The 18,788-nt window shown below is 41.5% G+C and overlaps 1 protein-coding gene across 2 annotated transcripts in view; it reads right to left on the bottom strand.

Annotated features, from left to right (window-relative positions):
- LOC100674634 (carboxyl-terminal PDZ ligand of neuronal nitric oxide synthase protein) overlaps positions 1-18,788 on the bottom strand; it is a 434,071-nt gene that overhangs the window by 111,544 nt on the left and 303,739 nt on the right. Inside the window, exon 4 of one of the 2 annotated variants that reach the window (XM_023554221.2) lies at positions 2,278-2,351. In XM_023554221.2, the coding sequence (XP_023409989.2) occupies positions 2,278-2,351 (74 nt within the window). The remainder of the gene's footprint in view (positions 1-2,277; positions 2,352-18,788) is intronic. The other variant, XM_010594913.3, reaches the window with a different exon arrangement.

The following is an 18,788-nucleotide window of genomic DNA, read 5'->3' as shown; positions in this document are numbered from 1 at the left end:
TGGAATGCGGAGAAATTAGATAAAGGGATTATAATGGGGACAACCTTTCGAAGTGACAGATATGTTCATCATCTTGAGTGAGGTTATGGTTTCATGAGTATACAAGAAACTAGTCAAATTATACACTTTACATATGTTCGGGTTTTCTGTATGTCAATTACACCTCAATAAAGCTGTTAAAAAATAAACAAAATTAACGGTGTGCTTGTGAATGTTGAGACTTTGGGGAAAGTTCTTTCTTTCAACAGGAAAAAGTTAAGATTCAAATTCATGACCAGCATCCATAAAAAGGGGAGTCCCTGGATGTAGCAGACAATCAAGCACTCGACTACCTGCAGAAAGGTTGGCGGCTCACACCCACCCAGAGGTACCTCAAGTACAGGCCTGGAGATCTGGTTCTAAAAGGTCACAGCCTTGAAAACCCTATGGAGCACTTCTACTCTGCACACATGGGGTCGCCATGAGTGGGCATCAACTTGAGGGCAAACAACAACATTCATAAAACAGTCTCTTTTTTATGTATATGGTGCCACTGTAAAAAAAAAAAAAAAAAGCAGAAAATCCTTCCTTAAAAAAAAAAAAAAGCGAACAATGTGGGTTTATCCATTTATCTTCTTCAAGCTTAGTTCTAATGCACTTTTTTGAAGTCTTTTCTTATCACTCCAAGTAGAAAGTGATTGTTCCCTCCCTCCTGTGAACCACCATATCATTTAATGTCATTATTTTTAAGACATTAATCCAATACAATCAACCATCCACCCATCACATCTTTATGAAATGGCTTGTATGGACCAGACACAGGCTAGGTGCTAGAAACACAAAAGTGAGCAGGGCACAGTTCTTCCCCTCATGAGCCTCTTAGTCTGGTGGCAAAAATCAGGCATATTTAAAAAAGTAACAGTAATGCACTCTAACAACTACTTCAAGAAACATAAAAATTACTACAAGCACACAAAGGAAGAAATTCATTTTGTCAAACATACTATCTTGCACTAGAGTGATTTGTTCAGGACTCTTTCTCTACTAGACTAAAAACTCCCTGAGAACAGGGACTATGAATTACTCATCTCAATAATCTGCCAGATTATCTAGCACAATGCCTAGCATAAGTATTTTGGACGGATAGAGGGAGGGAAGGAGGGATGGAGGGAAGGAGGGATGGAGGGAAGGAGGGATGGACGGAGGGATGGATGGAGGGATGGAGGGAAGGAGGGAAGGAGGGATGGACGGAGGGATGGACGGAGGGATGGAGGGAAGGAGGGATGGACGGAGGGATGGAGGGAAGGAGGGATGGACGGAGGGATGGATGGAGGGCTGGAGGGAAGAATGGATGGATGAAAATTCCATTTCATAGGCATCTATTCTTTGACTAGAAGGCTGGGCCACCATGCTGCCAACTTCACAGTTGAGTTTCGACCCTTACCTACTTTGTCAACAAAGGCATGGCAATCATTTGCGAGAAGACAAAAGCAAAACCTAAATCTAGGTCCCCACAATCCCAAGAGAATAGCTAACACCCACTCTCCCAGTGAAGAAAGCATGAAGAAGATGGGGGTGGGGGGGGTTGGTCAGCAGAGATCAAAGACAAGGTGTCACTGAGGATTCGCAGCCCAGCCATGGTTCCGGGGACAGCCCTGGCTCTCTGTATGTATCACCATTAGGTGTTCCTCTGTCCAAAGGAGCCTACGTGGATGGCAAGTCATGTCATCTCTTTGGAAATCACTCCAGTCTCATTGTGAAAGCAATTTCTGGAGATTAAATTTGTGACTTTCTGCTTTCCCAAATGACCACAACTCCTTTATTTGTGCTTGATTTCTGAAGTGGCAGGAAGGTGAAACAGATAAAAACTGTGAAAAAATGTGAGAACAGGGTGATGGAAAAACTCAGTTGTCTCATTGTGATCAAATTATTGACCATTACGGAAGCTCAGTGAGGGCAAACCTAGCACAAAATGAAAAGGTCTCTATAATTATAACAGAAAGATTTTGATTAAACACCGAGCAGAAATCCCTAATAGCTTTTTTTAGACAGTGTAATTCAACATGACAAGAATAATTTTCCCCTCCAGCTTAAAGATAAGGCAGGTTTGCTTCTTGTACTTACATCTAAAGAAACGACAGGTCTCAGAAAGAAAGAGCAACAGAGATTGATTTAAATCTGTCAGGGGTCCGCCAGCCTGACAGATGGCTCCAAGGGATGACAGGTGGACCCTGGGGCTCAGAGGTCCTCTTGAGCACGGGGTCTGGGGTCTGCCAGTGGGCCTTGTGGGACTCTTACCTGTAGATGGGGTCCTGCATCACCAGCATCTTGCTCTCATCCCATGTCCATTCCTTTTTCTGCAATAAAAGAAGCTGTAAATGAATAAGTTAGGCGTGTCCTCAGTTGCAGAACCATGGTACACGTTGAGCTACTAATACTTATGCAAATACATGCATTTTGCTCCTGGCCTGACTTTTTCCCTCTAAGGGGCCCCGAGCTGATTACTCAAAAAAGGACAAGTGGAAAATGTCAAGTGTTTAGTCTGATCAGTTTCCTTCAAGCACTTTAGAAGATTATCTCTCCAAGGTGCTGAGTGAAGGTAGAAGGCAAGACCTCAGGGGACTACAGGCCAGACTCTAAATCAGAATTTCAGGGAAAAAACACCAGAAAATAAAGACTATACATAATTCCAGAGGAGTGGCAGAAACAGGAGGAATAAAGGGGAAAGAGGGCAAAGATGGGCCTTTGATAGACTGTAAATGATGCTGTCAAATGCAAATGATATGTCGGTACCTTCCTTAAAGAAGAAGAAGAAGAAAAAAAGAAAAAAAAAATCTCCATACCAGCCTGGTAGGTTGCCCCGGGCATTTGCAGAGTTACCTGTAAGAGGATATTCATTCTGGCTGTGAACCCAACTTATTGTGAACACAAAGGAGACTCCTTCAGCAGCTGGAGATGAGGAGAGAAATAGGGAGTGGAGGACAGAGGGTTCCAGTGCAGTACTGGAGTCCCCGGGCACTTGGTGAGGAGAGCAGCAGCCGAATGGGGAACCCCCAGGTACAGGGACATAGAATCCTGCTGACCTCACAGGCCTTTGTCCCAGAGTCAGTGCTTCCCTGTCCAGCTGGGGAAGACTGCACTCATCTCTCTATGAAAGAGAGAATCATGAGAGAGGGAAAGGGCAAGGTGGTACTATTAGATTAACTATTGTTTAGTGAGTGCTTGTAGGTATGTGGGCTTCTCAACAATAATGCACAAGGTTACCACTCTCAATATATCTGGGTTTGGAGATTGCTGGGCCTTCACCAGGGATTACTAGGGAGGACTATGCCTGGTCCTTGAGGATGACATTAGAAAGAAGCATTTCACCAGCAGCTTTACTGCAACATAGCACTATATGTACCCAGCATCATGTACCAACACACATACACAGAGCTTTTGACCACAGAATTTTAATTCCACCCATAGAGGTGGGTTTTAGGCTGGTTTACATTCAAGATCAAACACATTTGTTCTTATAAAGACAAAACTGTAGCTATAACTTAGAATTCACTGGAGTCCTGGTGGTGCAGTGGTTAAGAGCTCGGCTACTAACCAAGAGGTTGGCAGTTTGAATCCACCAGCTGATCCTTGGAAACCCTATGGGGCAGTTCTACTCTGTCTTATAGGGTTGCTATAGTCGGAATCGACTTGATGACACCTAACAATAACAGGAATGCATTATTTTTTTAAAAGTCACCTTCCTTATAACTACTGGTCTCTACTCATTCAGAGCAAAAGAGAATGAAGGAAATCAAAGGTTCAAAGAAGAAACAAGTCCATGAGATTAACAGCCCACAGGAACCATAGTCTCTTCAAACCTGAGACCAGAAGAACTAGATGGTGCCTGGCTACCCCTACCGACCCTTCTGACCAGAGACCCAATAGAAGGTCCCGGATAGAATGAGAGAAAAATGTGGAACAAAACTCAAATTCCACAAAAAGGCCAGACCTACTGGAGCAATGGAAACTAGAGTAATCCTTGAGACTATTGCCCTGAAATGCTCTTTCAACATGGAATTGAAGCTATTTCTACAGGTCACCTTTTAGCCTAATAGATTGGCTTATAAAATAAACAATTACCACCCATGAGTAATGTGCTCCCTTAAACAATTAACTGTATGAGACCAAATGGTCGACATTTACCCAAAAGCAAAGATGAGATGGCAAGGAGGGGAAGGGAAGCCAGATCAATGGAAACAGAACAAACAGAATGAAACTAATGAGAATGTGGACACTTTGTAAAAACTGTAACCAATGGCACGAACAATTTGTATAAAAACTATTAAAAACCAAAAACCCGTTGTCGTCGATTCCAACTCATAGTGACCCTATTGGACAAAGCAGAACTGCCCCATAGGGTTTACAAGGAGCGCCTGGTGGATTCAAACTGCCAACCTTTTGGTTAGCAGCTGTAGCTCTTACCTATTACACCACCAGAAACTATTATCCCAGAAACTATTCTAGGTGAACCTAATTTGCTGTGTAAATTTTCACCTAAAACACAATAAAATATTATTAAGAACAAAAAAGTTGCCTTCCTATAATTGCTACTCACTGATCTATGATTTTAATATATAAATGACCCATGTGGAGCAACATAGAACAAGTAGACTAATGCCTTTTCTGAGTGAGACTCCTACAGATATAGAAATAAAGCAAGATCAGACCTCTTCTTTTTAATAAATAATCCTAGATTTTGCGAACTTCGTCACCTGACAAGCTTTCAGGACTAAACACTACCATAGTTGATTTTCTTTGTACACGTTACACTTTCTGGTGTCCCCCTCAAATCCTGGTACTCTGAACTTGATCCATAATCTACACATGGTCTGATCAGCATAGTACAGAGACATTATTCCTTTCCAGGTTTCAGCCATGGTTTAGAGCATTTTTAATTGCCTGTAACCTTACTGGCACATGTTATGCTGGTTTCCAACTGATGCAATGAGATGTTTCAGAGATACAGTCCACAGACCTGTATTTTAAACACACAATATTCACCATAACCAAAACCAAAACCAAACCAAACCAAACCTGATGCCATCAAGTCGATTCTGACTCATAGCAACCCTACAGGACAGAGTAAAACTGCCCCAGAGGGTTTCCAAGGAGTGACTGGTGGATTTAAACCGCCGACTTTTTGGTTAGCCGTTATAGCACTCACCACCAGGGTTTCCATTCACCACAGGAGCTCTATAAAGAGCACAATATAATAATATGCTTAAAATACAATTTTATTTTGTGGCAAAATTTTTTGTAACACAAATATTAAAGTCACACCTACAGTCATGACCACATACTCTGCCTGTCCTTTAAATTTGATTCTGCTAACAACGTTTGGAAACCCCACTGGCATAGTGGTTAAGTGCTATGGCTGCTAACCAAAGGGTCAGCAGTTCAAATCCTCCAGGTGCTCCTTGGAAACTCTGTGGGGCAGTTCTACTCCGTCCTATAGGCTCACTGTGAGTCAGAATCGACTCGACGGCAATGGGTTTAACAACGCTTATGAAGTACTCATTCTGCTGCGTGCTGCAGAGGCAGAGGTGGATCAGACACAGTCCCCACGAAGCTCTGTTCAGCGTGGTGGGCACTGCAATAGTGGCAAGACCACAAAATACAGCAGAGAAACAAAGGGCAGAGCTGGGGGGAGGTCAAGAAAGGCTTAACAGATGGACAAGGTAGGAAGGCTTCCAGGCAGAGGAAAGAACATGTACAAAAGCAGAAGTGACCACAGAAAACTGGCAGTGGTCCCAAATGGCTGGATGAAGGATTCCCCACCATCTCTTGAGGCACTGCCCCCCAACACCTTTAATCTGTGCTAAAACCAAAGAAAGCCAACCCTATTGTCATCCAGTCGATTCCAACTCCTAGTGACCCTATAGGACAGAGAAGAACTACCCCACGGGGCTTCCAAGGAACGGCTAGTAGATTCGAACTATTTACCTTTTGGTTAACAGCCAAGCTCTTAACCACTGCGCCACCAGGGCTCCACTCTGTGCTAAGCAGTGTACAAAACACTTTATAGTCATTTCTTCAAAAATTTAGCCATCGCCAGGCTATACATCCATTGTCCAGGCTCACAAGACGTTCAAAGTCCTAATCCCAAGTAAGTAAGCTGTTCTTTCAGAAAGTCAAAGGTGACTGGATCGTCAGCTTAACCATAGTGGTCTGAGACTGTAATGATCTCACTTGTCTTGCAATAGGAAGAAGTTCTCTACACCTCTACCAATGGACGGTATTTTTAGCTCACATTAAAATTGCCTGGGGGAGTTTGTATATTTGTACACTTTTTTAAAAAATTAAATTTTTTATTTTGATGTAATTATAAATTTATATGTGGTTTGTCTTAGTCATCTAGTGCTGCTGTAAAAGAAATACCACAAGTGGATGGCTTTAACAAAGAGAAATTTATTTTCTCACAGTCTAGTAGGCTAGAAGTCCAAATTCAGGGTGTCAGCTCTAGGGGAAGGCTTTCTTTCTCTGTCGGTTCTGGAGGAAGGTCCTTGTCATCAATCTTCCCCTGGACTAGGAGCTTCTCCGCACAGGAACCCTGGGTCCAAAGGAGGCACTCTGCTCCTAGCACTGCTTTCTTGGTGGTGTGAGGTCCCCAACTCTCTGCTTGCTTCCCTTTCCTTTTATCTCTTGTAAGGTAACAGGTGGTACAGGCCACACCCCAGGGAGGCTCCCTTTACATTGGATCAGGGCTGTGACCTGAGCAAGGGTGTTACATCCCATCCTAATCTTCTCTAACCACAGGCAGAAATTATGATTTATAACAGGAAAATCACAAAACAGAGGATAACCACACAATACAGGGAACCGTGGCCTAACCAAGCTGACACATATTTTGGGGGTACACAATTCAATCCATGACACAGTTATAAGAAATAATACAGAGAGATCTCATGTGTCTCCGGTTTCCCCCAGTGACATCTTGCAAAAATATACACAACTAGAATACTGAAATTTATAGTCAAGGTGTAGAACAGTTCCCTTACCACAAAGATCCCTCAGTTTACCCTTTTATGACCACACCCATTCCTACTCCCTCTCTGACCCCTGCCAATTACTAATTTGTACTCCATTTCTATAATTCTGTCCTTTCAAGAATATTATATAAATGGAATAATTCAGTAAGTAACCTTTTGGGATTGGCATTTTTGACTCGGTGTAATTCTCCGGAGATTCACTCAAGTTGTTGGGTATCAACTGGCCATTTTCTTTCTATTGTTGAAAATTATTTCATGACATGGATGTACCACAGCTCATTCAACCACTCACCCTTGAAGGACATCAGGGTATGTTCCAGTTTTTGGCTACTATGAATACAGCTGCTACTATTAACATTCACTTACAGGTTTTTGTGTCAATGCAAGTTTTCATTTCTCTAGGATAAATGCCCAGGAGTACAATTGCTGGGTCATATGGTAGTTACATGTTCAGTTTTTTTTTTAGGAAACTGTCAGTTTTCAGAGTGGTTGTGCCATTTTACATTCCCACCAGCAATGTATGAGTGATCCAGCTTCTCCACATCCTCGCTAGCACTTGGTATTGTCACTATGCTTTTATTTCAAGACAGGAGCTATAGATTATTAATTTGCAAATTTTACTCCTTTGTAGTGCAAGCATTTCATTTTGTTGTGCATAGGGTCGCTATCGGTCAGGATCAACTTGACGGCACCTAACAACTAACAACAATGTAAGCGTTTATGTTTTTCCTCTCAGCTCTGCTTTAGCTGTGTACCCCAAATTTTGACATGTTATATTTTCATTCAGTTGAAGTTACTTTTTTTTTAATTTCCATTGGGACTTCATCTCTGACCCATGGATTATTTAGAAGTGTGTTGTTTTGTTTTACTGTTTAGATATTTTTCTGTTCTCTTCCTGTTACTGATTTATAATTTGATTCCATTATGGTCAGAGAACACACTAAAAAAAAAAAAAAAGATTCTAAGTCTGTCAAATTTGTTGAAGTTTGTTTATGGCCCAGGATATCTTGTTCTGTGGACACCTGAAAAGAATGTGTACTCCGTTATTGCTGGGTGCAGTGTTCTATAAATGTTAATTAGATCCTGTTGGTTGACTGTGTTGTTGAGTTCTTCTAGATTCTTGCTGATTTTTTTGTCTAGGTGTTCTACCAGTTAGTGAAAGAAATAATCTGTGGATTTTTTAAATTTCTCCTTTTAGTTCTATCACTTCTTGCGTCACATATTTTGCTTCAGATAGTTCTGTTGTTTGATGCATACACATTTAAAATTGTTATGTCTTCCTGGTAGATTGACACTTTTTGTCATTATATCTTTCTCTGTCTCTGGTAATTTTCTTTGATCTGAAGTCTACTTTACCTCATATTAATAAAGCCACTCCTACTTTCTTTTGATTAACTTTTGCATGATATATTTTTCCACATGCTTTTCAACCTACCTTTATCATTATATTTGAAGTGAGTTTCTTGCTGACAACATATAATTGAATAATTTTTTTTTTAATCCTGCCATTGCAGTTGCAGTACTTTGTATTTTTTGGGAAACTAGTCTATTTCACCTAAGTTGTCACATGGGGTGACTAGTCTATTTCACCTACTCTGTCACACGGGGTTGCTATGAATTGGAATCAACTTAATGGCACCCATAGGGTTTCCTAGGCTGTAATCATTATGACAGCAGGTCACCTAGTCTTTCTTCTGAGGACCAGCTGGGTAGGTGTGAACTGCCAACCTTTTGGCTAGCAGCCAAGTGCTTAACCATTGCACCACCAGGTTTTCCTTCTCCTTTATTAACTTTTGTTTTTTTTTTTTACATAATATTTTATTGTGTTTTTGGTGAAAGTTTACAAGAGGAAATTAGGTTCCCATCTGACAATTTCTATACAAATTGTTCAGTGACATCAGCTACATTTTTCACAATATGTCAACAATCCTCTTTAATTGTGTTCTGGCTATTCCATTTCCATGCTCCAGTTTCCCACCTCCTTTTCTTCTCATCTTTGCTTTAGAGCAATTGTGGTCCTTTCGGTCTCATATAGTTTTTTAATGAAGCACCGTACTCATGAGCAATATCTTTTACTTTGTGTGTCAGTAAAAGGTGACCTCAAGAGATTGTTTTGGTTCAAGGTTAAAAGAGTATCTCAAGGCAATAGTCTCAGGGAGTTCTCTAGTCTCAACTGGTTTAACAAGTATAGACTTTTTAAGCATTTGAGTTCCATTTCATGTTTTTCTCCCATTCTATTAGGGTTCATCTAGTGTAGCCCAGATCAAAACAGTCAGTAGTGGTAGCTGGGGATCATCCAGCTCTTCTGGTCTTTATTATCTGTTTGATGTTTATAGGGTCTGCATTTGTCTTTTACATGGTATATTTAGGCCATTTACATTTAATATAATTATTGATGGGCTAGGTTTAAAATCTGCCATTTTAATTTTTGGTTTTCTGTTTGTTGTTTCTATGTTTTCTTTGTCCTGTCTTCCTGTAGGTTACTTGAACATTATTTAGAATCTTATTTTGGTTCATCTATTTTATAGTGCTTTGGTATATCTTCTATTGCTTTTTTAGTGGTTGATGTATAATGATATATTATATTATATATACATAAATTACCACAGTCTACTGGTATTACCATTCTCCAGTTTAAGTATAGACCTTGTCTCTTTACATCCATTTCCCTTCCCCATTTATAATTGTCTCAAATATTTTTTCTACATCTATACATATTTAGAACCACAACAGTTAATTTAGAAAGCTCAAGAGAAGGAAAATGCATTGTATTTACCCATATTTTTACTCTTTCCCATTCTTCTTTCTTTCTTTCTGATGTCCCAAGATTCCTTTTTTTCTTTTTTTTTTAATCAATTCCTTTCTGTTTAGAGAGCTTCCTTTAGCCACTGTTTTAGGGTAGCTCTGTTGACAACAAATTCTCTTAGTTTTCTTTCCTTTGAGAATTTCCTGATTTTACCTTCAATCCTGGAGGATATTTTTGCTGAATATGGGATTCTGGGTTGGCAGGACTTTTCTTTCAGAACTTGAAAAATGTTGTGGCACGATCTCTGGCACAGATTTCTGGTGAGAAATATGCTGTCATTTGAATTGGTTTTTCCCTTTTAAGTAAGGTGTTAATGTTCTTTAAATGCTTCCAGTTTTGTTTTTTTTTTTTCTTTTCCTGTAGCTTTCAGAAGTTTACCTATGATATGTCTTGGGTTGATTTATGTATTTTGGGGTTTACTCAGCTTCTTGAATATGGATGTTTGTGTCTTTTGTCAAATTTGGTAAGTTTTTAACATTTTTTAAGAAGTCTTTTTTTTAAGATATAATTTACATACCATAAAATTTATCCTTTTGAAGTATATGTTCAGTGCTTTTTTAATATATTCATAAAGTTAAGCAACATCACCATTATCCAATTTCAGAATATTTTCATCCCCTGAAAGAAACCCCATACTTATTAGCAGTCACTCCCAATTGTCCCCCAACTCCCTGTCTGTGAATTGCCTATTCTGTTCCACTTCCTGTCTCTATGGATTTATCTACCCTTGACATTTCATATAAATGGGTTCATACAATATTTGGCCTTTGATGACTGGCTTCTTTCACTTAGCATGCAGTTTTCAAGGATTCCTCACGTTGTAGCATGTATCACTTCTTCATTTTTTTTACAGCTAAATAATATTCTACTGTATGGATATATAGTACACATTTTGTTTATCTACTCATCAGTTTGTAGACATTTGGCTTGTTTCTACTGTTCTGGCTCTAATTAATAATGCTGCTATAAACATTCCCATACAAGTTTTTGTGTGAACTTATGTTTTCAATTGTCTTGTGTATGTATACCTAGGGATAGAATTCCTGGGTCTCAGCCATTCTTCTTCTAGTACTTTTCCAGCCCCACCCTTCTGGGATACTGATGACACAAATGTATTTTTTGTTATAGTCCCACAGCTCCTAAGGCTCTGTTCTTTTTTCATTGGTTTATTTTCTCTCTGTCCATCAAATTTCATAATTTCTATTATTTTATCTTCAAGTTCACTGCATCTTTTCTGTCCCATCCATTCTGTTGTTCAGCCCATCCTTGAGATTTTCATTTCAGTTATTGTATTTTTCAGTTCTAAAATTTCCATTTGGTTCTTCTTTATTTCTTCTATCCCATGGCTGAGACTTTCTACTTTTTAAATTGTTTCAGAAGTGTTCATAATTGCTCACTGAAGCATTTTTATGATGGCTGTCAGATAATTCTAACGTCTTTGTCATCATGGTATTGGTATTTACTGTCTTTTTCTCATTGTAGTTGACATTTCTGATATGGCAAGTGATCGCTGATTGAAACCTAGACATTTTGAGTATTATGAGACTCTAGATCTTATTAAACTTTCTGTTTTAACTGTTTTCATGTGATACTGAGCCAATATGGAAAGGGATAGATGTTACCTTGTTGCTGCCAGGTGGGAGTAGAAGTCTAGATACTCCACTTGGCCTCTGTTGACACACAAGGGAGGAAGGGGCTTCTCGTTACTACTTCGTTGTAGTTAGGAGCTATAGCCCCACTAGGCTACCACTGATACTACCCCAGCTCAAGGGGGTAGGAGTGCCCTGTTGCTGCTTCCCACATGGCCTCCACTGGACACTGCATGGGGTTGGGGAGGCCTCATTACCAGCCAGTGGGGATGAAAGTTCCAGCACCCTACTTAGCCTTCTTGGAAAACATCTGGGAGGGAAGATCGGGGAACGTCATTACAATGTTGCAAGGGAAGAAGTCTAGGCTCCCCATTTAGCATTTTGCTGGAATGGATAGGATAGGGACAGCTTTCTCCGTGTCATTTGGATGGAGTAGAGCAGTTATCTAAAAGTTCTCTTCCTTGTTAGCTGCCCCCTTCCTGTTCTTTTGCTAGAGAGAGCAGGCTTTTGTTGGGGCTTTTTGTGTCTGTCCCTATTGGCATATCCAGGTTGCTGGATTCTTCAGCTCTATGTCTAGGGTATATGAGACACAAAGAAAACCCACCACTGTGTCATTCCTTGGGTCCCAAGGCTCCTAGGTGGTCTCTCTTCTTTCTACCTTTCAGAATCTTATGTTTCTTTTGTATATAATGTTCAAGGTTTTCAGTTGTAATTAGAAGGAAGACTAGAGAAGGTGCATCAACTCTGTCTTTCCAGAAGTAAAAGTTCTATTTGAATTTTTTGTTTGTTTTGTGTTGTTTTTTAACTACAGGTGACTGGCTTCTACCTATTCTGAGACACTAATTCATAGGTCTAAGGTAAGGCCCAGAAATCTGCAGCTTTCACAAACATTTCAAGTGATTCTGATGTGACCCTAGCATTGAGAGCCACTGTTCTCCACTAAAGAAAGGTTAAATTGAAATCCCCAATCAGAAGACCTCCTTCTCATACAACATACTCCTCTGGAGTCTCAGGCTTAGCACAGGTAGGATCCCTGACAAGCTAAAGACAGTCAGCTTATCATGATCCCATTAACCACTCTCCCTGGTCAGTCAGTAGTTTAAAAATGGTCACTGTGAGTTAAACACTTGGCGGGGTAACAGCCAAGACTGCTCCCCTCCTGAGGGAACGAATCTTCAGTTTTCTCTTATTTTTACTATCAGAAAAGTCTGCTCTTGAGAGTCCTTGCTGCTCTGTTTTTATTTTCAAAGATACGAGTACAGTAAATGACTGAATGTACCAAAGAGGTCATAAAACTCCAAGAAGTCACAAAGGGTCAGTGGAAAGCAGCCCAAAAGGGAATTCTGAGTGTGGATGATTTGGTTTATGCTATACGCATCTGATGAAACCAACTTTTGCTACCCTGGCCATGGCTGATTTGGCTCAGGATCAGCACTTGACTAAACATGAGGAAGGTCAAGTGTCACTGAAGGTGCTGGAATAAAACTGCTCAAGAGTTGAGCTCCATGATAAAATGACCCAATTCTACCCTACCGAATCCTCTCTTTGGGGAATATCGAATCCTAGCCTGTTCACCACAGCCAAGGCTGAGCCCCCAATAATAGTGGATAGTTCCTATGACTTGTTGAATATCTTTGCTCCCAAGCTGAATGATGCATCAAGTGCCAGCTCATGCTTTTTTCTATCCTAGCTATAAGCCTCCATTATCAAAGATAATCTGGCAAGACTCTTCCTTGCAATTCTAAAGAATGTAACTAATACATTCATTAAAAGGAAAGAACAATGAGGCAAAATAATATAGAACAACTACTTTCTTTCTCTGGCAGACCTAAATGAGAGGATGGGGAGACCATGCTTCCAGGCTACCTTGTGTTATTTTAATGAGGCTGAACATCTGCAGGGTTCACAGTTTGTTGTTGTTGTAGGTGCCATCAAGTTAATTTCGCCTCATAGTGACTCCATGTGACAGAGTAGGACTGCCCCATAAGGTTTCCTAGGCTGCAATCTTTACAAGAGCAGATTGCCAGGTCTTTATCCCATGATACAGCTAGGCAGATTTTAACCACCAACCTTTTGGTTAGCGGTCAAGTGCTTAATTGTTGCACCACCAGGGCAGTGCAAATGGTTAATACTCTTAGCTGCTAATCGAAAGGTTGGAGGTCCAAGTACACTCACAGGCACCTCGAAAGAAAGGCCTGGTGATCTACTTCCAAAAGAATCAGCCACTGAAAACCCTATGGCGCATAGTTCTATTCCGAAACACACGGGGTCTCTATGAGTTGAAATGATTCAACGGCAACTTAAAAGAGGTACTAGCTCCATATAGAATATCCTGAAAAGAAACCATAAGGATTCTTTCATTTACTTATTTTCCTTTTCTGGAAATCCCATTAAAATCCAGCTCTCTCCCTCTAAAGATCTTGTGGTAATCCTTGGGTGAGCCTATTTTATCTATGAAGAGATCAGGAAATTATCAAGGTAATTCAAAGGGTTTGTAGGGTAATGGGGACTCACCAATGCTTCAGCTGTTCAAGAGCCTAAGCATGGATACAGTTGGAGCTTTTTAACCCAATCACCTCAATGATAGCACAAGAACTCTTGAACTAAAGCTCCTAACTCTCTGATTCATCTACTTAATACCCTGTGTACACTAATGCAGTGACTCAAGCAGGTCACATCCCTAATTAGTACGAGGCTGACAGCCTCTGGACACCCCTACCAACGCCCAACTTGTAAGCAGAGTAGCATGAGCCACCTCCCCTTCTAACTGGTTTCTCCAGATGTTTTTTAGGCAATCGGCCAACTTTCTGCCCAAGATAAGAAAAATGAGGCTGGGGTCGCAGACCACAAAACCAGTTAAGAACAAATCTGGACTGCCTAACATCTCAGAACCATCAACCCTGTCCTCTGGGTGACCCCGGAACTTTTGCCCGCCAGACGAAACCAAATTTTAGCGGGCTTTTTTTTTTTTTTTTTTTTAATAAGATCGGGGGAAAACTTTGAGAAATGAAGGGTCAGAGCCTAATATCCGGTTTCAGAAGATCTCGGGAAGTTTAGATGAGGGAACTTCCACAGGAATGCCTTTTCCGGGCCAGACCAACCAACGACCTTGCTCCTTCCCGTAATAAATACTGTTTCGGCCCTTGTTCAGGGAGCCATCTTGGCAACGCAAGCGGCGGTGTGTCCCTTTGCTTGGCCGACCAGATAAAGCTTCTTTCACTTTCAGCCGTTCTGTGTCTCTATAGCTGTGCTGAGCAAGGACCTGAGACCCCGGTAACAAGTAGCTAAAGCAAAGACTAGAACCAAGTTCTCTTGATTTATAGACTCTGACTCCAGGGCTCCTTTTCTGAATCTACCTCTTGGTATACTTGAAAGTCAGTGCGATATGGCAAGTGGCTTAACTCAGGATCTTCTGTTTCAAATACTTCACATGGCTTTACCTACTTCACCAGTGTCTTAAAATCAGGAAGTTTGATGATTCCCTTGGTCTTAAACTGTCTCTCCGTATCTCCTCTACTTTGCCAACAGTTTAAAACAAAAAAGAACAAAACACAAACAAACTACCCCCTCCTCATATATCTATATTGAAATTCTCTTTTAAGGAAAAAAAATTAGAAATTCTTTTAAATTCTCATTTAAAAGAACAAGGCGGGGGGAACTAAAAAAAAATGACCCAGCTTTACAGGATTATAAATCAAAGTTGGCTTCAACTACAGGATAGAAAATGTATTAGTGAACAATAACTACAGCCAAATCCAGTTTAACCATCTTTAGAAAACTCAAATAGCTCAGAGCTATACTTGAAGCCAATTTTTTTTTTTTAAATGCCTGCAAATAAGGACATGGAATCTTAGTCATTATGTGAGGGAATTTCAGTTTTGCTGCCCGCTGTCCTGAACTGGCTGTGGTATACCGGGAAATTAAGACATTTCAGATCCAGACGGGAGTGAAAGGACGGAGGAGGGAGGAAGGGAGGGGGAAGTGTCACTAAAACTGTCAGCACCTCTTTGAGCTCTGCCAGGGGAAAAGCGGAGTGCCCTTCCCAGGCTTATTTACTGCACAGAGCCCAAGAGGACCAGAAGGACCGAGTGCAGCCTGATGTCCAGGTGCAGGCAGGGCCTCAGACAGCACCACTGGCAACAGGAGCAGTAATGACAGTGGTAGCAGTGAGGCCAATAAACGAAGTACCCAGTGAGATACAGACAGATTTGCCTCCTCGTGAGTGCCAGAAATATAAAGCAACTGGAAAAAATCTTGAGTGCAGGAAAGAGTGCTTGGTGGAAAAGATTGATGCCCAAGGGAAAACTGGCATTGTGGCATATTCTACCTCTGTATGTGTACACGTGTAACTCCTTTCTCTTATTTTTTTGTCCCCTTTATCCCACCAAGGACACTATGGCACTGTTGAGCCTTTTAGTAGGCCTCTGAACTAGAGTTTACTAGCCCCTCTAATTCAAAAAGTCAATGAGATAGAGAAAGTTTAACTTGGTGAAAGCCTCCGCTTCATATAGTGGCTATACAAAATTTTCCTTTCTGGAGTGAGAATGGAAGTATGGCCTCAAGAATGCACCCTACAGACCTCCAATTACAGGATGCTTAACTAACCCAGGGTCCCAGCTGCTACACTTTGAAATCCATCACTGCTGCTCCCAGCCAATGACTGAGCATGAGGGGGATACTGCCAAAAACCAAACCAAACACATTGCCGTCAAGTCGATTCTGACTCATAGCAACCCCATAGGACAGAGTAGAACTGCCTCACAGTGTTTCCAGGGAGCCGCTGGTGGATTCAAATTGCTGACCTTTGGTTAGCAGCTGAGCTCTTAACCACTGCACTATCAGGGCCTCTGGGCAGATACTCTCACTCTTCTCTCCCTCACTCTCCCTCCCTCCCTCTCTGTGTCTGTCTGTCTACCTATTTATCTATCTATCTAATCTATCACCACCCCATCCCATCCCATCCCACCCCACCCCACCCCACCCCACCCCACCCCATCCCACCCCACCCCATCCCATCCCACCCCACCCCACCCCATCCCATCCCATCCCAATCTACAGCCGTTGTCTCCAGTTCCTGAGAATAACCCATGGAATTCCCCAGCAATCCAGGTGCCTTTATTATGTAAAGCTTCCAGACAGCATTTGAGACTGTGTGCAAATAAATGGGGGCTATCCAGACCACAGAAACCCTGCTGGCATAGTGGTTAAGTGCTAGGGCTGCTAACCAAGAGGTCGGCAGTTCGAATCTGCCAGATGCTCCTTGAAAACTCTATGGGGCAGTTTTACTCTGTCCTACAGGGTCACTATGAGTCGGAATTGACTCAGTGGCAGTGGGTTTGGTTTGGTTTTTATCTAGACCACACCGGCAAATAACCTCAGGAAGGGAAGGGGGCACAATGCAATCAAGCATATTCATTGATTCAATTAATCATTACTATGCATTGAGACTCCAATCATGCATATGCATTTTCATAAAGTCCCTGAACATGGAAACAGGCTTCCTGGATTGGCAAGAGGGTGTCATATCCCTGGGGACAATGGAAGTCTTGTGTCTGAACCTCTCCCAGAGCAAGACTTGAGCATCTCATTATTTGTATCTTTTCTGGTTATAATAAATGGACAATTGTAAGTATAGATGCACTTGGTGAATTCCCTTTACTTATTCCAAGGAACTGACAAACCCACAAAGGGCAATGAGGCTGGCATCTGTTTATCTGACAATCTGAAAGACAGAGTCCTTCTCACTCTGGGAAGCTGGCAGGTCTGAGAAAGGTTGCATGGCCAGTTCATCTGAAGGACAGAGTCCTTCTAACTTGTAAGGCCTGACCCAACTCTGGGTGGTTAAGGGCTAGAGAAAAAGTACCCTGTGGGTTGCTGGATACAGGGGGCTGCACAGGCAATCAGAAGGACAGATTCCTTTTTATCTGTGTGTTCTCAGTTGGCTTAGGGTGGCCAGGGATAAGATGAACTGACCACAAGCAGCCATGTATGAGGAAGTGCCACATGGGTGGCTGGTGACAAGAAATGGAGATGTGGGAAGGTGAAGTCTGGGTCTATTTCCAGTTGAGAATTGGAGTCATGCTGATCCTTACCACACAGTTAGCAATCAAGATGGGATTAGCCCACCTTACCCCCCCCCCCTTTTTTTTTTAACCCCTTTAGAGGTGATTTGGCTAACAACCTTGAGCTGGACTGTGGTAGGGCAGAGGGAGAAAATTTCCCAGAGCAGGGACTACCCCAGTTTAAGATTGTACAGACTTCCCAGTCTAGGGCGCAGGGTTCGGGGGTGGGGTGAAAGGAATTTTTGGAGGCGTGGTAGCACAGTGGAAACCCTGGTGGAGTGGTGGTTAAGTGCTACGGCTGCTAACCAAGAGGTCGGCAGTTAAATCCACCAGGAGCTCCTTGGAAACTCTATGTGGCAGTTCTACTCTGTCCTATAGGGTCACTATGAGTCGGAATTGACTCGACGGCAATGGGTTTGGTTTTTGGGTTTGGGTAGCACAGTGGTAAAGAGCTTGGCTGCTAACTAAAAGGTTGGCAGTTCAAATCCACCAGCCGCTCCCGGGAAACCCTATGGGGCAGTTCTGTTCTATCCTATAGGGTCTCTGAGTTGGAACCAATTCAACAGCAACCAGTTTTTTACCCACTTAGCAACACAGTAGTATTGACATCTTAACAATATTAAGTCTTCCAATGAACATGGAATATCTTTCCATTTATTTAGGTCTACTTTCAGCAAAATTTTTAAAAATAGTTTTCGGTCTACAAGGTTTTCACCCCGTGGATAAACTTACTCCTAAGTATTTTATTCTTTTAGATGCTATTATAAAAGGAATTGTTAATTTCCTTTTCAGCTTGCTCATTGCTGGCGTATAGAAATTCAACTGATTTTTGTGTGTTGACTTTATACACTACAACTTAGCTGAGTTCTTTTATAAGCTCTGGTAGCTTTCTTGTGGATTCTTTGGGATTTTCTTTATAGGATTATGCCATCTGTGAACACGGATAGTTTTACTTCCTTCATGACTTGGATCCCTTTTATTACTTTTTCTTGTCTAGTTGCTCTGGTTAGGATTCCAATACAATATTAAATAGCAGTGGTGATAGTGGGTGTCTTAGTTATCTAGTGCTGCTATAACAGAAATGCCACAAGTAGATGGCTTTAACGAAGAGAAATTTATACACTCACAGTCTAGGAGGCTAGAAGTCTGAATTTAGGGCGCTAGATCCCAGGGAGGATTTTCTCTCTCTGTTGGCTCTGAGGGAAGGTCCTTGTCAACAATCTTCCCCCTGGTATAGGAGCTTCTCAGTGCAGGGGCCCCGGGTTCAAAGGATGCACTGCATTCCTGGCTTTTCATTCTTGGTTGTAATAATCCCTCTCCT

The sequence above is a fragment of the Loxodonta africana genome, chromosome 3 (genome assembly GCF_030014295.1).
Source record: "Loxodonta africana isolate mLoxAfr1 chromosome 3, mLoxAfr1.hap2, whole genome shotgun sequence".
NCBI lineage: Eukaryota > Metazoa > Chordata > Mammalia > Proboscidea > Elephantidae > Loxodonta > Loxodonta africana.
The sequence above is the reverse complement of the archived record's forward strand: the minus strand, read 5'-3'. Positions and strand labels throughout refer to the sequence as shown.